Below are 26,116 nucleotides of genomic sequence, written 5' to 3'. Positions count from 1 at the left end.
CACACTGGGTCACAAAACAGCCTTCAATAAATATAAAAGGACTGAGATCATACCATGCATATTTTCAGATCACAATGGAAATGAGAGAAAATACTTGTAAATGAAATATCAGATGAAGGATTAGTATCCAAAATCTATAAAGAACTTATCAGGGCACCTGGGTGGCACATTCAGTTGAGAGTCTGACTTCAGCTCAGGTTGTGATCTCAGTTCATGGGCTCAAGCCCTGCATCAGGCTCTGTCCCGACAGCTCAGAGCCTGGGTCCATTTCAGATTCTGTGTCTCCCTCTCTCTGCCCCTCCCCACTGACACTCTGTCTCTCTCTCAAAAATAAACATTCAAAATTAAAAAAAAAAAAAAAAAACCTTTATCAAACTCAACATCCACAAAACAATCCAGTGAAGAGATAGGCAAAAGACATGAATAGACACTTTTCCAAAGAAGACATCCAAATGGCTAATAGTCATATGCAAAGATGCTCAACATCATTCATCATCAGGGAAACACAAATCAAAACCACAATGAGATATCACCACACACCTGTCAGAATGGCTAAAGTTAACAAGGTGCAGAGAAAGGGGAACCCTTTTGCACAGTTGATGCTGGAATGCAAACTGGTGCAGCCCCTGTGGAAAACAGTATGGAGGTTCCTCAAAAAATTAAAAATAGAACTACCCTATGACCCAGCAATTGCACTCCTAGGTATTTATCCAAAGGATATAAATGTGCTGACTCATAGGGGTACATGTACTTCAATATTTATAGTAGTGCTCTCAACAATAGCCAAATTATGGAAACACCAAATGTCCATCAACTGATGAACGGATAAAGAAGATGTGGTATATATGTATATAATGAAATATTACTCAATATTAATCAAAAAGAATGAAATCTTGCCATTTGCAACAACATGGATGGAACTAGAGTGTATTATGCTAAGTGAAATAAGTCAACCAGAGAAAGATATGTTTTCATTCATATGTGGAATTTGAGAAACTTAACAAAAGACCATAGACCATAGGGGAAGGGAAGGAAAACTAAGTTACAGAGAGGGAGGGAAACCATAAGAGACTTAAATAAAGAGACACCTCGGTGGCTCAGTCAGTTAAGCGTCCTACTCTTGATATAGGCTCAGGTCATGATCTCACAGTTTGTGAGTTCAAGCCCCATGTTGGGCTCTGTGCTGTGAGCAAAGAACCTGCCTGCTTTGGATTCAATCTCTCCCTCTGTCTCTGCCCCTTCTCTGGTGTGTCTGTCTGTCTGTCTCTCTCTCTCTCTCTCAAAAATAAACAAACATTTTAAAAAAGAGACTCTTAAATATAGAGAATAAATTGAGGGTTGATGGGGGTGGTGGGGTGAGGGGTAGGGAAAATGGGTGGTGGGCATTGAGAAGTGCACTTGTTGGGATGAGCACTGGGTGTTGTATGTAAGTGATGAATCATGGGAATCCATTCCTGAATCCAACACTAAACTGTATGTTAGCTAACTTTTGACAATAAATTATTTAAAAAACAAAAAATTAAAAAAAAGAAAAGCCTTTGACTTTGGTGTTTATCTCTGGCTTAACAATTTCAAGAATCAACTATTTTGGAAGGTAAGAAAACTGAAAAAAGCACATCTAGGGGAGCTTTTGCTCAAACTACCTGCTGACCAAAACAAATATGGGCACCAAATAGGGTTTGTTGTCCAATAATTAGCATAGACACTCATCACCATTACTATAGCCAAAATAGGGTTCTCTTAGTCCTCATTTTCACAAAAAGTACTTACAAACTCTTCATGCTTTATAATACATTTTACAGGAGAAATCTAGGAAAACTCAAACTGCTGAGTCTTTAATAGTGAAATTTTAAAATTAAGTTTAGTTCATTTCAATCTTTGAAATTCCATGCTGAGGGGTATGGCAGCTGTGTGTAGAGGGTTTTTAATGACAAAGTTTAAGGAGAAGGTAAAAAGATTTGAGGAATACCTTCCTACTTTCCATCTTTTCACTTCTGGCCTGGGAAGTTCCTATGAAACAGAGGAAATGTGACCACAAAAGAAAGCAAGTTTGCAAGAATTTTGAGGAAGTCAATGGTACTGAAAAACAGCAGAGAGCCTGGGGAATAGAAAAGTATGGAATACAAGGGAAAGCAGAAAAGTCAGCACTGGACAGGTTTCTTTTCAGAAAGGGAAAGCCTGGTCCCTCTAGAGAAGCAGCAGCGAACTGGGCATGAGGAGTTGGGATGCTAAGCCCAGGGCTACGGAGAGGCCATCCCGAAGCAGACAACTGCCACAGTCCTGGAGCTACACAGCAGAGACAGCCCCTGCTTTCACCCCATTCTCGAGCCAGCTTCCAGACCTGTGAACCAACAGGCATGCTGGCTTGAGGGCCTCAGGGCAAAGACTGAGTGTCAGCTCAATCAATGCTTCTGCAACGCCCAGAGGAGAACAATAAGGAGCCAACATTGCTAGTGGCAGGGCAACTTGGACTTGGAAACAGTCTTCCTCTAAAAGAATTTGGAAATTACCATCATAATAAATGGTAACTAGTGTAGCCCATTACAGTAAAAGTTCCTGAACAGAAGGAAACACATCCTTGTATAATTATCTGTGTTTCCCTGATGCACTGTCAGCTCCATAGATGTTTCTTAAACTGCACTGAAATTGGCCAATTCAATATGTACTGCCCTCCGGGAGTGGCTGCTTTGGAAGCGACATGAGCCTGCTAATACTTCTCAAGCACACTACTCTTCCCTTGTTTCCACAGATAGAGATGAGAGGCATGACTGGAAGAAATACTGGGGCAAAGATAATCTTTTTGTTAACTAATTCTTCTAATTAAATGCAGGCATAATGGAAGAGGAAGGAAGATATAGGAAATAACTGACTCTACTGCAGATAATGAAGTAAGAATCTTGAATCTCTAAACCACGCAGTCTACTCTAACTACAGTTCCTTTTGTGATTAAGTTACTTGCTTGGCTAATGAGGAAATACAGTGGACAATGTATCTCTTGGTTTTAGCAAGACGCTTAATAAGATCTCTGAACAGTGTGATAGCCGAATTAGATGGATTTGAAGTCAGTCATATAAATCCTGCTGCTTAGTGTCAGCCTGGACAGAGGTCTATGATGGGCTGCCTTAGGGCTCATTTATATCCTGGTGGGCACTGACATGGATACAAATGGTGAAGACATGCTTATCAAATCAGTAGGTGGCAAGCAAATGGGAGGCAGAGCAAAATGCGAGACGGCAGAATTAAAACATTTACTAAAGCTCTTGACTTTGGGATGAGGATGGCTAAGTCAACTCTAACAGGACGGCCTTCTAAAGGGATAAATGTAGGGTCCAATAAACCAGCTGGATGAAGCACAGGATTGGGAGATGCAGCTTAACAACAACAGTCATGGAAAAGATTCAGGGATTGTAACTGACAGTCTAATGGATTGATCATAAAGCTAAAGAAGCTTACACTTCAAGGCTCCTTACTGGCATGGCCTCCTCCCAAAACCCTGTACTTAACTGTGTATTGATAATTCCATTTTCTTTTTCTTAAGAGGAGCCCCCAATTTATGTAAATGATAGCACTCCTCAAAGCCTGCATTCCCTGCCCACTGACATTTAATTAGGCTATTGATGGTCAAAAGTTACTTTCAGACTTAACGGACAATTGCATTGAAAACTACAGAAGTCACTGACACACAGTCCTAACCCAGTTAGTGTCCCTTGGAGTACAGTGTCCAGTATGAGCCATGACATTTTACAGAAACTAGACTAAAACCAAACAAACCAACTGAAGTGTCTGGCTCGTTCTCCTTGGCCATGACTTCTACATGCTAGACTGGAGCCCCTTCCTCTTCTAATACACTTCTCTCTCGAGAGCACGTCATCTGCTTTTTAATATGCTGATGGCTTCCACATATCTCCAGCTCAGCTCTGAATTCCTTGAGCCCTTGACCCATGTATCTAATTGTCTCACAATTCCAAGGCACTAAAACATGACCAAGGCAACTCCTGAATTTCTCCCATACCCATCTCATCCTGCCAACAGGTCTGGTGGAGAGTGACCAGAGAATGTAAGAAACTTCTACCATCTTCTTTTATGAAGAACAGTGTGCAGAACGGAAAATAATCTGAAGGGGAAAAAAACCTGGCAGTATTGGTGAAGGGTATCAGAGACATCACCAAATGGAAAAGGGAGCACATTCCTCCCTTAAAGATACAATGAGACAAATAAGGAAAGACTCACTAAGAGAGAGACTGAGACTGAAAAATGTCCGAGTAGATGTGATTTCACCATCCTCGGATTTCAGGGAGGAATGGGTTAGCCAGATGACTGTTCTGTCTGTAAGTTCTGGTTTTGTGGTTGACCTCCAATGACTAAGACTCCCACAGTCTGAAGCTCAAAATGCACTGATAATTATATTTTCAGACCATTTATTTTCAGCTCTTCTTATTCTTAAAAAAAATGCATCATTTTGTTTTTCCTAAACAGTGTTTCTGGTTTCTCTAGAGTGACTAGTGTCTATCAAGGACTGAATAAATGTAACAAAACTAAACACCAGTGACCTTCACGGTCCCTTTGTTACTAACTCATTCGGAACTCAAATCCTTTTTCCAAGGCCACAGTAGGCAATCATGGCTCTAAAAGGCTGGCGACCATTGGTCTAGTCCAGTGATTTCCAATCATGCACGCTGAACTCTAGTAGTCTTGTAAGTGGACAGATAACAAGCTCTAGAGAAAATGGGGTGAAAGCCTTTATCTTTAAGTGGTAAAGCTGGTACTAGCCATGACTCTACCCCGGGGACCCTTCTCACCGTGGGGAACCAGGGCTGTCTGCCTCAGAACCCAGTTAGCATCACACCTTCTGAAAGCGGGGGCTTAAATGTTAAGAGAAATGTTCATTTTCACATTTGTTTATTCCCCCACTGGAGGGGAGCGTGAAACACCGTTATGTCACCTGGCCAGAGCTGTCACAAAGCCTCCGGGCAAGCCAAACGAAGCCAGGAGGTTTATTTACCCCTCTTGCTAGCAATGACAGGTACCTCTCTGTGAACCCCGGGGTTAAGGCAGCTTAAATGCAGAAAGACAGACCGCCCTTTGCAACACATGGGAGACACAGGGGCCACCAACTCAGGAAGTTCTCAGGAAGATGGATTCAAATGGACATGGAGACCCATCCCGTGCACACATCCCTCAACCCTTCCATGTAGAAACCTGTCATCCGCTACGGGCAGGCCCCAACCCACTAAGCTGGCGGCCCCGACCTGTGTACCTACTATTAACAAATAAACAAAATGAAAGAGGCACAGATATTTTGGAAAGAGAATTTTCCCAGCCAGGATAAATTTTCCAGCAGAAACACCCAAATTAAACTCTTTAATCTGATTCTACCAAATACCACTAATGTCCTATAGTATTTAACACATGACCTGTATTGTCACTGAATAAGATATATTTATTAAAAATATTAATGTCCAGGTTTAGTCCAGCTACCTCAACTGTCTTTTTCTTGGGGCATGGATATGCTCCATTTTCCTACATGCCTCCCTTTCTTGAGCCCTGTCTTTGTTGGGCTGTTCAAACTGCCCACGTTCAAACATTGGGACCAGGCATGAAACATAAGAGCAATCAGAAATAATTAGACCAGGAAAAGTAAATACAAATACTGAAAAGAGATCAGGGCAGTTAAATCCTACTAAAAGTCCAAGAGATCTTTGAGTACTCTTTCAGAAAAGACAAAACCAGGGTTTTCTTTTGGGCTCTGTCATTTCAATTTTCTCCGTCATGTTTGCCATCTGTAAAATGCTGACAGTACCAATCCCCCCCCCCCCGCCCCGGTATCTCCAGCACATTAAGAATGGTTCCAATTCATTATAGATGGGTGCTCTAAATTCTTTTGGTGACGAATCATAGAACTGTCTTATGTCTGATCACGCAGTTTTGTTTATTTGAACGGAGGTGTGACATTCCCTCCCCTTCTCCTAGCTCCCCCTAGCCTTAGGCTGCAAGTGTAACCAAACAACGGTAAAGCTTAGATATTTCCAGACAGGAGCCTACCTCTTGATCGGTGAAAATCTCTATGAAGTTCTGGAAGGAGAAAGAGCCGGACTGGAGAATGAGCTCTCCGGTATTTTCAAAGCACTGCCCTGTCAGCACGAGCAGCTTGTGTCGAGCAGCATCAGTGATCATTAAGCGCACCTGAAACGAAGCACAGGGAGCAGGACGTGAGCCAGAGCCAGCCCCGCCAGCCCACTTCCAGGCAGGGCTTGAAAGCTATTGCCAACAAGCCTCATTCATTTCCCCTATGGAAGTGGACAGAGCCAAGGACGACGGTCATCAGTTCGCCAATGAACACCATTTTCTGTGTTTACGATGACCAAGCAAGCAGTGGTAGTTGACTCTCTCCCCTCGTTTTCTTGCCTTTCTCAAAGCAGTCTACAGCGGGCAATCATTTGTTCCCCAGCTGTGTCTGCTAGCAGCGCACAGCCTGTGACACTCACAGGTTGAGTCACCGAGTACAGTCCAGATCCCCCGAGTGCTGCCTCAGGAAGCACAGGTTTCCAATGAGGGTCCAGGGTCAGCCCCTCCCTCACAGGACCCCTTTCCTTCCACACCATACACCACAAGCTTGTCTCCAAATGCCATCTCCAGTGGGATCAGCAAGGTGCCTAACGCTGAACATAAACAAAAGGCTGCCCCAAATGAGAATCATTTATTTTTTTTTCAAATGGGAATCTTTTAAATAGAATTGTAAATGGTTTGCATGAAGAACTCTCTGTTCTTTTTTTTTCTTTTTTCAAAAAAATGTTTTAACTTTTTTTAATTTTATTTTTGAGACAGAGAGACAGAGCATGAGCAGGGTAGGATCAGAGAGAGAAGGAGTCACAGAATCTGACGCAGGCTCCAGGCTCTGAGCTGTCAGCGCAGAGCCCAATGCAGGGCTCAAACCCACAAACCATGAGATCATGACCTGAGCGAAGCCGGATGCTTAACCGACTGAGCCACCCAGGCGCCCCAAGAACTCTCTGTTCTTTAAGTGGCAGGAAGCCAGTCTGTCCTTCAGCAGACATGCTGCTCCAAGCACCAAGGTATTTGTTCTGAGCGCAGTTCAGTTCAGCACAAACTGACTGCCAGGCAGCATGCTAGACAACAAGGGAGGGATATAAAAGTGAACAGGATGTGACCTATGGTCCCCAAGAACCCTAAGGTCTAATCAAGGAAACGCACATGGACCACAGTAACTGTTCCAGCTCCATCTGCTCCACAAGCAAGCCTGGATTCCTCATTTTTCCTTTTCCATTTCAAATTGTCTTTACTTCCTGATTCCGTTAGTCACAGAGAGACTACTAGCCCACCATTCGCCTCAACCTTGAACTTTCATAGACTATTAAAGAGGTCCTGCTGATCTGGAGCCAGTGGAAATGGGATAAAAACAGCCTACACAGGGGCACCTGGATAGTTCAGTTGGTGGAGCATCCAGCTCTTGATCTTGACTCAGGTGATGATCTCACAGTTCATGAGTTCGAGCCCCACATTGTCCAGCTCTGTGCTAACCCTGTGGAGCCTGCTTGGGATTCTCTCTTTCTCTCTCTCAAATAAATAATCTTTAAAAAAAAAAAAAAAAGAGAGAGAGAGAAACCAAGCTACATAATGATAGCCAAAAAGTAAAAGCAACCCAATGAATATCCACTCATCAAAATGTGGTACATCTGTAAAGTGAAATAGCCACAAAAAAAGGAATGGAATACTGATACATGCTACAGTGTGATGACTCTTGAAGACATTATGCTGAGTGAAACAAGCCATACAGAATAATGTATGATCCCATTATCCAAAATACTCAGAATAGGCAAATACACAGAGGCAAAAAGTAGATTAGTGGTTGCCGGCCCCTGAGAGGAATAGGGCTTGTTGGCTCATGGGTCTGGGACTGTCGAGGGGTGATGGACATGTTTTGGAATAGACAGTGATGACAGGCACACAACTTGGTGAATATACTAAAAACCAGTGAATTGTACATTTTAAAAGATGGATTTTGTGGATTTTTTTCTCAATTTTTAAAAATAGGCTCAAAGCATGGGCAGAAGAGATGCTGTGGATAATGAAGTCCCCCCAGGGACTATGGGAACTATAATGTCCAAGAAGCAACTCAATCTCAAAAGTGCTAAACTGTAATAAAAGAAGTGGGAAATGGACATATATCAATCCCTCTGGCCTAGAGGGGCCAGGGGTTCTAGGCTTCAGCCAAGTTCTTACCTTACAGTAGTCTCTGAAATACCCAGTTATGCCTTTTGGCAACAATTTCAAATGATAGTAATAATAATGTTAATATGAAGAACAGCCAGCATTTATATTTCAGCGGTCATACAGCATGCTCTGTTTTAAGCAGTTGACACTTCTAATCACAACAAGGTAAGGACTGTTGTGATCTCCATTTCACAAAGATGGAAACTGAGACAAAAAGACAGTAAGTCATCTGCCCCAAGGACACCAGGGAGTCTCACACCAAAGGCCATGCTCCTGATCGCCATGTATTTTCCTTTCAACGGTGGTTAGAGGGGGAGCAGAATGGCTTGAAGGGGGCTTGCCTCTAAAATACCACTTTTCTCCAAATGTGTGTCCTGAATGGCCTGGCTTGAGGACTTGTGGGCTATTTCCCCTGCTACATCTCAGCCAGATGCTCTCCCAGCAGCACACCCTCCATAAATACCCAGGATTTCACACCCCCTGCCTGTAGAAAGTATTTAGTTCTGGCTAGCATCTCCCACCGTCTGGCATGGTGCTGAGGTAAGAACCAGCCGCTGACGGGGGGTAAAAAACCTCTCTCTCCCGCGCCCTTCTCCTGCCCCACCACCCCTGCCCTTACAGAACGGTGGTCTCTGTCCACTGTGTAAGCCTTGCTCCAGACCCCGCAGAGCCAGATGCTTACCTCAGTGCTGACTGCTTCATCTGAAGGGTTGATCAGAACCACTGTTTCTAAAACGTCACTTCGGTGATGAAGGATCTTTTGTCCTAGAGACACAAAAACACAGACAAAAGGGGAGACCTTTAGCTTTTCCAGATTAAAACTGCCCCGCTGGCTGCAGGGACAGCAGCGGCTCTCCTGGGCACGCGGCCCCGGGATTCTCCACGCTATCCTGGGAAACACAATTGGTGTTCCTGCACAAGAGCCCGGACCCTGCAGGTTCCTCCCAGAGTTGGGTCCGGGTGTCTGGAGCTCCTCATGCCCGCACAACACTCGAGTTTTCAGGGTTGCCCGCCAGCCTGCCTCAGTGCGTTAATGGCGGTTTTTTTCATCTGAGATGAGGGGTGGATGCCAGGAAAACTCAACGGGGCTCTTGACATTTCCTTTCTCATGGTAATTGGGGATGTTTCTCCGCATCAGCCTTTCTTCTGGTGAGAATAGTGCAGAGATTAATTAGGAGCCTGATTGTGAGATGAATGACATCCAGAAACCCCAGCTAACAATTACCCAACAACCAGAATGGCTGTCTGAGGCAGGCTTACAGGCTGTTGGAGTATCCTTTAATTAATTCAGTTGCTCATAGAAAAGTGGGGAAACTGTGAGCAAATGAAGAGTGGAGAACAACTCTCCGGCTGTACTGAGTGGCCAAACTGCCCATAAAGACAAGCAAAGGTGATGGAGAAAAACAAAGCAAGGTGTTGCAGGAGTGCAGGAGCTGGTCTAAGGAGGGCCGGAGTCCTGCAGGGCCTCTGGCTCCACGTCACTGATCTCCCACACCGGAAAGGCTTTAGGGGCATCTGTGTGTTGGAAACCACCTCCAGCTGAAGTAGACCGAGGCCTGTAGATGACGGTCTGCATAGACTCTCCTTCCTGGACAATTAATTACACAGTAAGTGACCAGGTGGATGTGCGGCCACAGTGGGCGATACATGCTCTACCAGGTGATAAGGAAGAGAAAAGAGCGGTGTTCCCTCAGATGCATGGAGGGGAGACACGCGGTTGGAGGGTAGATAAGAATACGTCTGCTGCTTGGGAAGTATAAGGAAACTTGGGTGACAAGACAGAATGGAATAATATCTGGGGGAAATAAACACCAAAGGAGAGGAAAACAGGAATAGAGAATGGCCAAAAAGCAACTGCTTTCCAGAAAAATAGCTGGGCAGTTCTTTAAAAAGGTAAAATAGAATTACTATACAATCTGGCAATTCCACTCCTAGGTCAATTGAAAACAGAGACTTGAACAGATACTTGTAAGGCAATGTTCACTGCATCAGAATTATAAGAACCAAAAGGTGGAGACAACCCAAATGTCCACCTATGGATGACTGGACAAACAAAAAATGGTGTATCTACATAATGGAATATTACTTTGGCATAAAAAGAAATGGGAGTTCCAATGTGTGCAACAACATGGATGAAGCTTGAAATAAGTGTGCTGAATGAAGTAAGCCAGACACAAAAGGACAAATATGGTATGAATCCACTTACATGAAATATCTAGAATAGGTTAATTCATAGACTCAGAGAGTACATCAGAGGTTACCAGACATTGGAGGAGAAGGAATGGGGTGTTACTACTTAATATGCACAGAGTTTCTCTCTGGGGTGATGAAAAAGCTTTGGAAGTAAAGGTGATGTCACACAACATTATAAATGTAACCAGTGCTACTGAATTGTACGTTTAAAAATGGCTAAACTAGCAAATTTTGTGTTTTACATATATTTTACGAAAACTTAAACAAAATTAATACACCCAAAACTGTTGAACAGTATGTTTTAAATGAACTGTATGCCATGTGAATTGAGCCTCAAGAAACCAGTGTAGGGTACACAGGATTCTTTTCCTTAATATCATGAAGGACCAGAAGTACTATGGAAACAACATGCTGAAATACCACCATCACATCATCCAACACATTCTCCTCCGTTGTCTTCTTTCCCCAAGAGCTAATATGTCCCAATAAACCCTGCATTAGAAATGGAAGAAGCCCAAGCTAAACACTGATGTCGCCAGTCATAGTTCTAAGCACCTCACCAGTACTAACTCATTTAATAGCCTGGAGGGCTCTATGACAGAGGTACTGGGATTGTCCCCTTTAACTGCTGAGGACAAGGGAGTCTGCAAAGGAGCACGAACTAGCTCCAGGTCACGCCACTAGGAAGTGCTGAGTGAGGACCTGGAGCCCACGCACCTGGCTGCACAGCCCCCCAGGTACACCGCTCTGTGGGGCGGTAACTGGAAGCAGGATTTGGAAAAACAGGTGCAGCAGACAATAAATACCAGGGGAGAGCGAGGGGAAAAGCCAAAAAAGTAACTGCAAGGATGTGTGGCAAGAAGCAAGAAGCCAGAAAGCATTCACAGATTACTGGCAAAAAGAAAAAAAAAAAAAAAAAAAAAAAAAAAGAAGTCAAAGGTGGTAGAGTACCCACACACAAAAAAAGGTGAAAAAAGTGTATGGCATTTTACTTGAAATGCCTGAAAATGAAGAAAGTCCAAAACAGAACAATGACACACAGTTTGATCAGGTGAAGGACTGAGCTTCAAGAAAATAATTTAAGCCATGGGAAAGAATGTTTATAATGAATGCCAAAATCTATAATTTGTTGGCCATTGTTTTTTTGGCTTGATCGTTTTTGCTTTGGACAGCAAAAACACTTGCACTTAAAGCTAAAGCAAAAGAACATCAGATTGAATAAGCAAATGATAAAATGACAATCAGCCAAACCCAGAAAACCTTTCTAGTCCTTTCATCAGTGGCCTCCTTGAAACAAAGCCTCTGTGAGATTTAAAAGCACAAAGTTGAGAAGAAATTAAGCAAAAGCTTCAGACCAAGGAGAAATGAATGGTCATTTTCCTTGATCATACTTTTGACATGACGATTTCCAACACACAAAGCCAGACCGCAGGGAGCACAACGCCATGGTAGGACTGCGGTCCGGGCTCTGTCCTGTAAGAACCCACAAAGGGAAGCTTGAGCAAGGTAGGCACAAATGACTTCCTCCCCAAGAGATGGTAAAGGAGTCAGAGCCCCTTTCTTTTCTAAGGGATCCACACGGTGCCCACCTCTGCTAACCGCAGCTTCCCAACCCACATCTAAACAACCACAGCCCAGTGCAGCCCGAGCTTCCCCCGCTCAAGCAGGTCCTTCCCCAGACACACAGCAAGGGCACCGCCGGCCAGGCACGCCCTGGCCGAGGGCTTCTTACCATCCAGGAGAAGCTCCCTTCCTCCGTGGCTTCCTCACTTGCAGACACAACAAATGCCATGTGACCGCCGCCGTTTACCTCTACTCCCTCCAAGTCAATTTTCAGACCTGTTTGCTCAGGAATTCAACTAACGACATTCTTTCTGTCCATCTTTGGAAAGACTGAGAGCAGTGACACAGACGTGCACCAAGATGTCATGGCTGCTCCTTCAACAAAAGCCTTTTTATAGGATTGGATTTGAATGAAGGAGGGGATTTAGAGAGAGAGAGAGAGAGAGAGAGAGAGAAGCTTCAAGGTCTTGTCACAGCCAGGCTGTTGGACAGATTCTTTCCCTGGACGATGTAACCAGGGGCTGGGCCTTCCTGGCATCTGGCGAGCGCAGGGGCTGCCGGAGGGGCTGGAGCCCCGTGCCCCCGCCCCGGCACCCCGGTGGAACGCCAGCCCTCCCGGGCAGTGGGCAGCCTGGGAGGCTTGCAAAGTTGCATATTTGGGGAATGTTTCACACTGGGAAACAGGCCAGGCATTCTGAAGGAGAGGCCACCACCCTCGACTGCAAAGGTCTCATTCAATTGCTTCAGAAAAGAAGTTCCCAGGAAAGAAAGACAACCTGGTCGTGGCCTCTCTCTCTACCATTCTAGTCTGCATTCCCAGAAACCGCTCACAGCCAAACCATTAGGCAGCCCCTGTGAATAGCGGACTCTCCTCAGCATTGGTCGGAGGGAAGCAAAAGCAGGGGCTTGAGATGGAATGGCTGTGTCGCTTATTGCTTTGATAAGAAAAAGCCTTTTGAGGGCTTCCCCACAAAACTCACTGTAATTGTGAGGGCTCGATCCTGGGGTGAATGGGGCAGGGACTGTTGTGTGACAAAAAAGAAGTCTGTAAAATCAAAAGAGGATGGCCCGGGGGACCCCTGAAGCAGCAGGGTCTTTGCAGACAATGAGACCTCTGTTTGCACACTCCCAAAGGCTATCTTTGAGACTCACAATAAGCCTGTAATTTTCGGTTATTGCTGGGACTTTATTCAGTCATTCTAAGTCTGACCGATTATTTCAATCTATGCGTTTTTAAGGTTTGTGCTGTTTTGGTGGTTTACGGTTTACTATATCCAGGGGACTCTGAAGTCTCTGAAAGCAAAATGTTATTCTCTAGGTATATAATTTATAGGATGCTTATAGGGTCTCTTCTCCACAGAGTTTAATATCCATCTAAACACACACACACACACAGGCTCCTTCCTGGTTTCTGAAGAGGCTGACCATGACAGAATTCACGGACACCCACTACCCACCAATCCCCATGAGACGTGGAACCTTCTCTCTTGTACCCAGCTGAGCCTTCTCTCCCATACATATCCCCCACACATCAGTCCTAGAACACAGTGGCCTCGGAGTGACACCATCCCAGCTGGGGCCAGAGCAAGACCCCCAACATTCTCAGCCCAGATGGGCAGCTGCTTAATCAAAGAGTCCAGCGCAAGGGAGAGAATGTCAGGTCCAAAGTCAGAGAAGCGCTAAGAGGAGGCGGGGAGCCCCTGATAAAAATCACAAGTAGCAATGCTGAAACCTTTCAGATCGGCCACAAGAGATCAATCGCTCTGTAGGTCTTGAGACTGAACATTTAATTTCCATTTCCACTAAGGATCACAACCCAGAACTTTATTTCTACCACTTCCTTTTCCTGAGAAAGGAACACTTTGCAGGCCTCCTCTAGAAATGGAAGTGGAAGAATAAAGAAAGCCTCGATATATATTCAGTATGGAAGAAAGAAGATGAGGAGGGTCATGACTCACTGACACGGACGCACTGGTGACCAGGATTGAGAGTCAGGGTCAAGGGTTCCACTTGGGGAGGCAAAGAGTCCTCGTGCCCACTCACCTCTGCCCCTCGTTCCCCCCCTTTCACCCACCCACACCTCCTGCCTCATCCTCAGGTGAAAACCAGAGGAAGTGGAATCTGAGATTGGGATTCAGCACTAGAAAAACTTCCAATTTGAAGAAGCAGAAATTTAGGGTTAAAGAAGATTCTAGAGTTAGCAAGGGAAAGCCTGGTGCATGGGACTGGGATTATTTGGCCAAAAGTAAGGGCTGGGAGATCAAGAAAAGGCCACAGGCACAGAACGTCTTGATGTTAAAGTCTGTTTTCATTGGAGGGACAAAGAAAGAAGGAAAGGAGGGAGGCAGAGAGGGAGGAAGGAAAAAGAAAATAAAAGCAGTGACTTCTCTGAGTCTACCTCCTCACCAAAGTGGATTTTCGAAGAGGAAAGCTCGCCTCCAACCTCCATGAGCAGAACACACTCCCCAGGGTAAAGTTTAGCTAAATGGGTGAAATCAAGAAATGAAAGGTACTCAGCGCAGGAACTAAAAATTGTTTCCCATTGGGTCTGACAGCAGCTTTTAATAACAGCTTTTTATTTCGAATAACATCCAGGCCTCCTTTATGCAGGAATAAACACGAATATGCAAAGCAAATATGCTGAGAGATGGAGGAAGTTTGAAGATGGAGAGAGCCAGTATGGAGGGAGGCGAGACGCCTGCATCAGCAAAGGTCTTGTGAATCCGCTTTCCTTCTCTACCCTTTCGCAGCTAACCCCCATCCCTGGTGGGAAGATGGCTCCTGGGCTCCTTCTCAGAGGGAGGCGAGCCAGGAAGCCTCCAAGCAGCAGAGGCCCATTCCCAGCAGCCTTTGTTGGTTCTCCCTGTGTTCCCTCAATCCCACCTCGTCATGTCTAAGCAAGAAAAACAGAAAGAGAGAAAATGGGTTGGACATGGTTATGTGGTCACAGTGCTTCTTTGAGCACCACAGCAGCCATGTCTTTCCCAGGTGCCCCAGCGTGAGGGCTCAGAGCTGGATGCAGGAGGGCGGAGGAGCTCTAACAGACCTAGCAGAAGCCTCCCCCTCATTCCCTAGAATAAGGAAGAAATCCCCTCAGACATGGGGGAGAACATGACCACAAGGGAGGCTGGACAGCTCGGCTCCTGACTTCTGCCACTGAGACACCTTTAGAAAAACAGAGGAGCTAGGAGGCTTGGTACCTCCTGATGACACGGTCCCCAAAGACCAACAGTGTCAGCACAGAACACGGAAAACCAGCCCTCCCCAGGAGCCTACACAGCTTCCCTCCCCAGGGAACTAAAACCCCTAACGTTGGAAGGAGTCTGATTTCCCAGGAGCCTTCACACCTCAACATCAATCCATTCATCATTCCCTTCTGTCAGCTCATGCAGCTCTCAGTCCCCCTTCCCCACCCACCTCTGTCCAAAAGAGAGGTTTTCCAGTTGTGACGCCAAGACTCTCCTTTGAACACACTGCCTGGGTCAGCCACTGGTCAGCCAGGGCTGCTGACTCCCTCGCCCCTCGGCAGGCACGCTGGCCTCCCCCACGCACCCCGAGACTCACTCCCTCTTTGTTCCTGCTGCACAATCGGAGCCCAGTTCTCTGCCACCTTTCTACTGATATTCCTGAAAATGGCTGTTCTTTTCTGTTGGGAGTAAACTTGTTTGTTTCTGCATCTGTTTCATCTCTGATATATATTCCTGTAAGTCACATAGACCTCCAAATGTTCAGTGTTTGCTTTTTTGTGTAAGACAATAAGAACTTGAATTCCATTATAAACATGCACAGGAAACCTCACAAATAATTGCTTTTAATTTAAATACACTGATTATTGGGCATTAGACAGCCTTTTAAGGATTTTACTTTTCACATTTTTTGTGGGACACAGAATTTACAGAATCTACATTTCTGGATTTAAGTCTTCTTGCTTGTTGTCATGTGGTTTGGTTTTTCATGGGTTTGCCAGTCCTTCCACCCTATCCTTCTCTCGGGCTCTGTCTTCTGCTCTATGTTTTCCTGACCATTAGGCACTCAGATAAGCAAATAAGCAGTGTCTCCTGGACCCCTGAGGCTTTCTCCTTGTCCTAATCATCCTAACCGAGTTCCCCGCAGGCAGACGCAGACGGAGCCTTAACAACAGGCAGGCGGGCGGGCGGGCCCTGCTCCTGGTGGCAGAAGGAGCATCATCTTGCATCCCCTCCTGTTCCAACCACAGAGGAACGGCTCGTACTGGGCACAGGCCTGGTGGGGGGGAGGGGACGCCGGGCAGCAACAGGCCCAGTCCCTTTGGTAGGGCTCTCCTCCTCCCCTCTTTCCCAATCCTCTCCACAGGGTCATTCTCCTCCCTAATCGCATTCTTGTAGGGTCTCCTCTCCCCTCTTCCCTCTCCCTCTTTTTGAAAGGCCTGAAAGAAGTAGAAAGTACCATAGACGGTGTGGATGAAGGTCTGGCTCCCTGGAGAACAGCTAAGGGAGAACAACACCACCAATGTGGGCACCAGCTAAGAGAGAGAAGACAACCTAAAAGTTGTATCTTCAACAACATACAGATTTTAGAATGCTACAGAGGGAGAAAAAAAAAAAGGTACCCCTAGCAAAGGGCTATATATTACCGGTCAGGGGAGCCAACTCTGGCTGTCAGCAAAAGCAGAGATGCACATCTGTCTAGTACTTTACCGTCTACACAGCACTGTCCTCTGGGTTCGTGCATGTAAACTTGATGATGGTGTTTCAGGTCTGTGAACCGGGTCCGCTGGCCCGTGGCAAGGTGGGAGGTGTCCCAGTGCCCTGTTCCCTAAACAAAGCCTGCTGCAGACAAAGAAAGATACTTATGCTCCTCATGCACAAGAAAGAAATGCCTTCTGCCTTTAAGATTCAAGGGGTCCAGCAGCCAAGGAGAGGCCTCTTACCCATGAGCCTGTGACAAGAACCTGTCACTCCTATGGTATAAGAAGTCAGAATCTCTCACCTCACAGAACTGCGTGGGGGGCCTGAAGGAGCAATTCCATGCCACCCACTATCTTCTAAGAAGAAAAAGACAAGCTCCAGGGGTGAACTGTGGTCTGAACATAGGTGAGTGACTGCTGTATTTGCATGGCTGCCAAAGGCAGTTCCCACGCCTGCCGCAGACAGTTTTATTTGGGAATAGGTGCTAAAATATGAACAGCACTACCTTTCGTTTGTGATGCACTGCATGGTTTATAAATTCTTATTTTTTTTAGGATTTATTTATTTTTTAGTGAGAAAGAGCGCAAGCAGGGGAGAGACAGAGAGAGAGGGACAGAGGATCCAAGTGGGCTCCACCCTGAAAGCAGCAAGCCCCATGTGGGGCTTGAGCCCCCCACAAGATCATGACCTGAGCCAAAGTCGGACACTCAACCGACTGAGCCCTCCAGGTGCCCCTATAAAATCTTTTGACTTGCATATTACCTCGGTGTATCACAAAGATGATGATGATGATGATGATTTACAGAGAAATTGAAGTTCATGCGGCAGGTTGTTTGAGTAAGAGCTACCGCCTTGCCCAGCCTCACGGGGATAAAATAAGCTGCGAAACCACGTGTTAAATCTAGCCCACTTGATTCCTGATCCCCACTCTTGCCAGTGCCCCTCAGTGCTGCTCAGATTGTCTTAAAAGTTTACAAGGACTATATCCTTAGTTGTTTAAAATAAGATTTGTGGGCACCTGGGTGGCGCAGTCGGTTAAGTGTCCGACTCTTGGTTTCGGCTCAGGTCATGATCTCACAGTCTGTGAGGGTGTCCCCGCACGGGGCTCTGTGCTGACAGTGCGGAGCCTGCTTGGGATTCTGTCTCCCTCCCTCTCTGCCTCTCCCCTGCTCGCTCACTGTCTCTTTACAAAATAAATAAATAAAACACTTAAAAATTAAAAAACAATATTAAGATGTATCTGAGATACATTTTCCTTAGTATATTACAGAATACTCTCAGCATTTGGGATTTAGGTCTGGGAATTCTTTTTGTTTTCAGGGACACCTGCCAGGTGCCAGAAACCTGCCAACCATTAGGTTAAACCCTGAGATGGCCAATCTCAGCCTGTGTCAACTCAAAAATGGCACTTTCCTGTGGTTCCACAGTTAGACCCCTGCCTTTTTGAGATCAGAGTAGGTTTCAGAAAATGTTTTTTAATTTTACTGGTCTTCTCCTGGCCTTCGTACGAGATGCTGTATTCCCTATTTACTAAGACAATGTGAATTATTTAGAGCACACAGTTGTCTAGAGTTCAGTTTGGACAAATTAGTGCTGCCTTCATAAACTAGCATTGAGATTAAAACATGGATGGGATGCTAGCCCAAAGGGAAGATAGTTTAATGGGGACACTTGGAGTTTTGACAGTGTCTCATTTGGGAAGTAAAAGTCAGAAGTAGTGTCTGATACACAGCAGCAGCTCAATCAATATTTGATAAAGGAATGAATAATAAAAATGGCTCAGATAGATTGAATACCTGCCCTGGGTCAGGAACTGACCTAAGTTCTTTATGTTGCATTACTGCATTAAATCTGTACACCAATCCTATGAGGACGGCCGTATTCCCATTTTACAGACGAGGAATATGAGGTACTGGGCAGTTAAGCAACAGCCCATGGGAATACACAGTGAAACTAGGATGGAAACCCGGTGGTCACTGTCCAGACCCAGGCTCTTAGCTAATAAGACATTTTAAAGGGAAGACAGAAGACAGATGACAACCAGTTTGATTCGGGGCCCTCTGACTTTGAGGTCTCTATGGGAGATCCTGGTAGTTCTGCCCAACAAGCAGACCTAAGGATGGTGGATGTGGATGTGAGGCTGAAGCAATAGGTTGGACCAGATCTGGGAGGCATCAGTGTATTTGTACACTGGTGCTCTTAGAGAATGTAGAGAGACTTTGCTGCAAAACGTCTTGGGAAATGCCACTACCCAGAAGGCGGGCAAAAGCAGCAAAATACCCATGAGGGTGACAGAGAAAGAGCACAAGGGAAGTGATGGTACCACTGCCTTGTCCCCTCCCCGCCAGCCCCCAAGGTGACGTATACCTGCAGTGCCATCTTGATTTGCACACTGAATCCACCTCGCAGAGAGGAGACACAGAATATTCCAGAGACCATAAAAAAGCAAATTAACACCTAGTAGGTACTTTTCAGACTCAACCCAAAATGTACCGAGTGGGCCTACAGCAGCATTACATTGCTTAGTGGGTGGGCATGGCTTTGTTTTCTGTCTGGGACACTTCGGCCTGATGGAGCACAGACTGGAGGCTGGATCTTCTCAGAGTGTAACATGGCCCAGGATCATCGGAGGAACGCAATAAAAATACAGAGCTGCATGGTCCAAGCTCAGACAGACTGGTTCGGGGGGGGGGGCCTGGGACTCTGCATTTCTGCAGTCTTTCAGAGAATTCTGATCTTGTGTGGCCCCTTCTTTGAGAAACCACACAGTGGGTATAAAGAATAGGCTACTGATCAACAACAACATAGCAAGTGATCTTATTTAAAATCATCCTCACACTGCTTTTAATGTATTCCTATCCTAATGTCTAAACACAGTGCTAGAATTATTTCCCTTGGGAGCAAATGTGATCATTAAAAGCTCAAACTTTTCTCTGTAAGTATTGATTCTAGAAATCATCTGACAGTTTTATCTGACATTTAATTTGCCATCAAACTCTTGCCATTGATCAAATCCAGGGAAACTGCTGACCTTTCACCCTCATCTGTTACTATTTAGAACCAAATCATCACACTATTCACCCTCAAAGCCAGATACCTTAAAACCAGAAATCAAATCAGTCCTTTTGATCCTGGCCATTGAAAAAGAAACCGAAGAAGAAAAATATAAATAGCTAATACAACAAATATTACATCTACTATCCAACTCCTTGGACACTCTTATCTCTAGGCCAAAGAGAAATAGTATGAATTGATTTCCCCCCCCAGGAAAGTCCCAAAGGGACAATGCCACCTCTATCTCCAGTGGCAGTATCAATAGGCTAGGGGAAAGCAACAAGCCAGGTCACCTTGAGTTCTTAAGGTCAAGACCCTGAGCTGGCGAGCGCCTGGGTGGCTCAGTCAGTGGAGGGTCCCACTTTAGATCAGGTTATGATCTCAGGGCTCGAGTTCAAACCCGGTACTGGGTTCTCTGCTGTGGGTATGGAGCCTGCTTCAGATTCTCTGCCTGCCTATCTGTCTGCCCCTCCCAAGCTCATGCTCTCTCACTCTCAAAAGTGAACATTAAAAAAAAAAAAAAAAGATCCTGATCTGGAAGTATGAGGCTCAAGGGAACTGAGATCTGATCATAGCTGATGTGGTGCCTCACCCGCCACCATCTGTGACAGGTCATGGAAAGGTAGAGCCTCACATCTTGTGTTCCAGCTGGTATGAATAAATCTGGCTGTATATTTCAAGCGTTTGGCAGAACACCTCAACACCAACGGTAGTGTGATTTTCGTTGTTTGTTTTAGTGTTATTTATTTATATACTGCCTCGTTCAGAAGGCGGAGGCAGAGATGGCTAATTCACACATGCTGGTGGAATCGACACCTGTATATTTCCACTGTACACAGTGTCTGTGTTACCCGGTCAAGGCTCGGCACTCAGGCTGCCCAGAAAAGTACACTCAGTTCTTACTGACCTGGGGTCTTCCCTGTCCTGGGGCTGAAGGGGGATTCTCAGCACACCAGGGTCAAGCCCTGACTCCTCTGGATTTCCTATTCTTTGCCCTCACTTATGTGCCCTGTCTGCTGACCCAGACTGAAGTTTCACCTCCTCTCAGTGATGTGCTCGCCTCACATTTCACTGACTCCAGAGCACACACTATTTTGAAAGGTCTGTTCTTTGAACTCATGGCTCCCAGCCAGTCTTACATTTCAATCCCTTGCTGTGCTCTAACAAATGGCCCCACGTGTCTGCTCACGTTTTCCTCTTTAGTGTGCTCCTTCTCTTATTCTAAGCTGAGAAGAAGTAAGTCTCCCCCTGGCCACTTCCACGCTATTCTTTTCCACTCTCCGTGTGTTGTCCTAGTAGGCAGCAGTGGCAGAAGAGAGCCATTTTTGAGCACCGCATAAGGTATTTGAACACAAAGCCTTGGGTAGATATTTGAGCCCTACAGACTAAAAACTGAAGAAGACCACGCAACAAAGTCTTCACAGGCAAACTGCTCTGAGCATGTCCTCAGAGATTCTGCCACAGGGGATACCAAGCCCCTGTGTATGGGCAGGCCCAGAGGCAGGAAAATTTTATCAGAAGACCTTTCTCCAACTACACCCTTCACCTCTCACCTCTCCCCTCTCCTCCCTCAACCAAACGCAAACCCCACTTCTTATCAGTAAAATATTGATTAGAAGAGCAAAGGGAGCAGTTACATGAACTATTTCAGTATTCGCTCAACATCATACACAGAGTTTGCCTTCTTACTGGCTTTCATACCATTTCTTATTTTTAGAGGGGAGAGGGTATGGAACCCAGCTCACTACTGACTCAGGCCTCACGTGAAATCGCACGTTGATGAGCAGGATGCAGGACCTTGACTTTGAACTCAGCCACTCAATTTCTTCATTTCACTTCATATTCTTTTATTTAAAAATTTTTTAATGTTTTTTAAATTTATTTTTGAGAGACAGAGAGAGCGTGAGCAGGGGAGGGTCAGAGAGACAGGGAGACACAGAATCTGAAGCAGGCTCCAGGCTCTGAGCTAGCTGTCAGCACAGAGCCCCCGGCAGGGGGCTCGAACCCATGAACTGTGAGATCATGACCTGAGCCAAAGCCGGACGCTTAACCGACTGAGCCACCCAGGCACCCCCATAGCATTTAATTTCAATGAGTTATCCTATTAAAAGTTTACATGAAATAAACCAGTAATTTACAATGTCTATGTATTCACTTAATTTACACTAAGTAATTGAAATTTTCATTATATCAGAGCCTATGCCAACTGGTCACCCCAGTGGGACAGTTGGCTTAAAGGTTGCTTTAAATAAAGGGTATTGTTTGATGACACCATTTACTATGTCATAAAGTAAAGCCTCAGACCTACTTAAATCTAATCAATCCTTTGCAGATCCAGCTCCCATTTTATTTCCTCTGGGAATATCTCCTGTCCATTTCAACTCCCAGAGCTGTCTCTTCCCTCAAAATTCTCATGGTGGTTAATGGTCCCTACATCACATAATTTTAGAGGATCTAAGGCATCCAACTAAATTATTGTCTTAGTTAACAAAATGCTTTCACATACTTGTGAAAATCATGTGCAATATCTCATGTGAACTTCTTGTCAAGTGGGCAATTTTCAGGTAAATCTCTGAGAACCCAGATCAGGCATTCCACTTAGAGGCATACAGGTATTGGTGGTCTTCTTCAAAATAGGACAACTAAAAATACAGATACCCATCACAGCACATGCCACCCATGCACATTTCTGAATAGGATTTAATATAATCATGTAGATTGAAATCCAGCCTTTGGAAATGAGTAAGTCAAGGGGTGCCTGGGTGGCTCAGTTGTTTAAGAGTCCGACTTCGGCTTAGGTCATGATCTTGCGGTTCATGAGTTTGAGGCCTGCATCGAGCTCTGTGCTGACAGCTCAGAGCCTGGAGCCTACTTCTGATTTTGTTTCTCTCTCTCTCTCTCTCTCTCTCTCTCTCTCTCCCTCTCTCTCTCTCTCTCTGCCTTTTCCCATTTATGAGCCCTCCATCTCTCTCAAAAATAAATAAATAAATAAGCATTAAAAACGGGGGGGCCATTTTTTATCCTGCCTCCAGGCAAATAAATGTGATTCTCCCTTTAAAGCCTGACCTTTTTCAATTAACAGGTACCAGGGCCTGTAAAGGCTTCCATTTTCCTGAAGATTATTCTGGATCAGGCTCTGGATATGATTCTAGAAGCCACTTCCTAAATGAATGTCAGCTCCAGGTGAAGAGAATGTACTTTCTCTTGCAAAAGGAACCTGCCCTCAGACAAGGAGGATAGAAAATGGATGAGAGAGGCGCCTGGGTGGCTCAGTTGGTTAAGCGTCCAACTTCAACTCAGGTCATGATCTCACAGTTTGTGAGTTTGAGCCCTACATCGGGCTCTGTGCTGACAGCTTCGAGCCTGGAGCCTGCTTTGGATCCTGTGTCTCCATCTCTCTGCCCCTCTCCAACTCAAACACTCTCACTCACTCTTTCTCTGACTCTCAAAAATAAACATTAAAAAAAAAAAAAAGATGAGAAAAGGAGTTTAGTATATAAAATAGAGATTCCCCCCCAATGGCATTTGACTATATATTCAGTATCTTTTGTGTACTATTGCTAAATGTTTAGTTTTTAAAAGTTTCATGGGAATTTTAAGACATCTGGAAAAGAAGTCAAATTTAGGTCATATTTTTCCTTTAAAGGGGATAAGCTGATGCTTTAATGTGTTTTCTGTAGTGTTCTGGAAAATATCTGTATCACCTTTTATTCATACCCAGTAAAATGCATATGAAATTTCCTAAATGTCTTATTTCTATAAAATTGCTTTAAAGAATAAATTACATCTCGGGGCCCCTGGGTGGCTCAGTCAGTCAAGAGTCCGACTCTTTATCTCAGCTCAGGTCATGATCTCACAGTTTGTGAACTCGAGACCAGCACTGGGCTCCTGCGTGGGATTCTGTCTCCCTTGCTATCTGCCCCTCCCCCACTTGCTCTCTGTATGTCTCTCAAAATAGATTTTAAAAAACACTTAAAAAGGTGCTTAAAAATAATAAATTACATCTTTTTCTTATTCTAAAAAATTAAGGGTTCTTATGGGAAAAATAAGTCCATTCACCGATACTTCAACCTTTGAAATTCTGATGTCAGATGTGAAAAAAATTTTGTTTCTTCCCTAGCCCATTTTTTTTCCCAATATAAAATACCTATGCACTTTGATAGGCTTCATCGGAGAAACCATTATTTTAATACCTTGGTCTGTTTTTATTTTATTTAAAGAATGACAGTTGCTCAAGGGTATCTTAGTGAACCCTGTAGATAAAAAAATATTCTGAGTGAATCTTTCCTATTAATGGGTAATTAATTTAAGTGGGCTCACTTGTGTGCCCTCCCCCTCTCAAGCTTGCACCTGAGTCTTATAATCTACACAGAGTGGTGTCTTGTCCAGAGAAGTCAGAAAGAGGGAACCAGCTTGGACTTTCTGGCAGTTACGGTACCTCCTCTAGGCCAACTTTCCCTTTTTGCCACAGGTGGAATTTTTGCCATGGTAAAAGAAATCCAACTAACAAATTTCAGACTGCAGAGCAGATGCTACAGCAAACATCACATGGAGAAGAGGACACCCTCCTGTTCACTGATTTCTGTACAACTTGCACAGAAAAGACAGTGCTGATGGAGTAGAACCCCAGCCATCTTGTAAAACTCAGGTCCTGTTTCCCTTTGTTTCCTCTCTCTTTTTTGTTAATGTCTACATTTTGGCATTTCTGCGTTGCCTCTTTGGTTTCAGAGCTTTCTGACTGAGCACTTCCATTGAAAAGGGAAAAAAAGAAATATAGCAATTAGCATACATTATGCGGCTGCACCCAACTAGCGTCCTCACAAACATGTCTGTGTGAAGGGCAAGTCGGGCCTGTTTTGTCTTGTTTCCTGGCCCGTCTTACCCTGTTCACAGCCTGCCATTTGCCAACTAGAGCCGCCCGCCCCTTCCCTTCCTCTGCCTGCAGCTTTCCCAGCCTCGGCACAGCCCAGCCAGCTTTACTGGCTCGAAGCATTTAATGAGTTTCTAATTCAGTTTTGGCTCTGGAACCCGGCCAGCTACTGCTGCCTAGGGCTTGCGTTTCCCTTTACACATTATCAGAGAACAGCCAAAAACACAAGTCTTGTCACTATTGGACTTCGGAGGGAAGGATCCTCTTGGCTTCACGTTATCCGGTGACCTCGCTGACTGCAGACAATACAAGGGCTAAAGGCAGTACCTCAGAGAACTGGGGGAGAAAGCGGGAGACACACCTCTGGGTGCTAGGAAGCAGTTGCTTAGGTAGGAGCACCACTCTGCCGTCAACAGGCTGGAGTCTAGCAGGACAGGGAGAAGAACCAGACTACACTCGCTGGGCCAAAACCCACGCATTTTACGTACAGGTGCCTGTCATAGAGCCAAACCCCTGGAGTGCTCTCCACAGTGATTCCCGGAGCCGAGTCTCTCCTCTCAGATGCTACGAATGGAAATGGGTTCACTTGCTGCCCTCCCTCCCCTGGACTCCCATGTGGCTCACAGAACAGCAGCGCTCCTCAGAGGATGGCTCTATAAGCCACAGAACCTGTTACTCCAGGAGAAAATGGCAAGAAAACATTTTGACACTCAAGGGGCACCTGGCTGGCTCAGTAAGTTAAGCGTCGGGCTTCAGCTCAGGTCATGATCTCATGGTTCGTGAGTTCAAGCCCTGCTTTAGGCTCTGTGCTGACAGCTCAGAGCCGGAAGCCTGCTTCAGAGTCTGTGTCTCCCTCTCTCTCTGCCCCTCCCCCATTCATGCTTTGTCTCTGTCTCTCAAAATTAAAGAAACATTAAAAAACAATTTTTAGTTAAAAAAAAGAAAACATTCTGACAAAGAGCTGAGATACACCTCATAAATTATTCCATTTTTAGGCTAGCGATGCAAACAACAGCTAGGACGTTTTAATCTGCTCTACCTAGTCTTTCTGGGGTTTCACATATGCTGTTCCCTCTGTCTGGGAATACTTGTCCCCTCCCATTAACTTGACTGCCTCCCATTGTTCCTTCAGGTCCTAGAGACGCAGCAGTTTGGCAAGTCTTCGTCGAGTGCCCGTCCCAGAGCAGCTGGCGCTCACTTCCTACGACCGCACACGCCACATGGGGCTTCTCCACGCGGTTAGCATGGAGGCCCACTCGGATGTCCAAGATCAGATTTCAAGATGGAATCCAGTGCTTTCTAACAGATGGACGCTTGGGCATTTATTTAGTCTTCATGAGTGGAGAGGACTGTGTGAAAAAGCCTCCCTTATTGAGATTGTAGTTCAAGGTTTTTGAAAAGAACACAGTAATATTGATTGAGTAATAGATGCAGACTAGTTGCAAAGAGGCTTTGCAAATGAGGCAGATAGGAATAGGGGTTGATTTAGACTAACAGTTATAGTTAGGTATTTTTAAATAGCTGCATAAATGTATCC

At 45.1% G+C, this 26,116-nt stretch overlaps 1 protein-coding gene across 1 annotated transcript in view; it reads right to left on the bottom strand.

Moving 5' to 3' along the window:
* The window catches only part of MAP1B (microtubule associated protein 1B), a 94,001-nt gene that overhangs the window by 16,082 nt on the left and 51,803 nt on the right, over positions 1-26,116 (bottom strand). The window contains exons 3-4 of the mRNA XM_029942409.1: positions 8,915-8,997; positions 6,043-6,183 (exon numbers count right to left, since the gene is read on the bottom strand). Coding sequence (XP_029798269.1) covers positions 6,043-6,183; positions 8,915-8,997 — 224 coding nt within the window. The remainder of the gene's footprint in view (positions 1-6,042; positions 6,184-8,914; positions 8,998-26,116) is intronic.

The sequence above is a fragment of the Suricata suricatta genome, chromosome 6, assembly GCF_006229205.1.
Source record: "Suricata suricatta isolate VVHF042 chromosome 6, meerkat_22Aug2017_6uvM2_HiC, whole genome shotgun sequence".
Classification (NCBI taxonomy): Eukaryota; Metazoa; Chordata; class Mammalia; order Carnivora; family Herpestidae; genus Suricata; species Suricata suricatta.
This window is presented reverse-complemented; position numbering and strand designations above follow the sequence as displayed.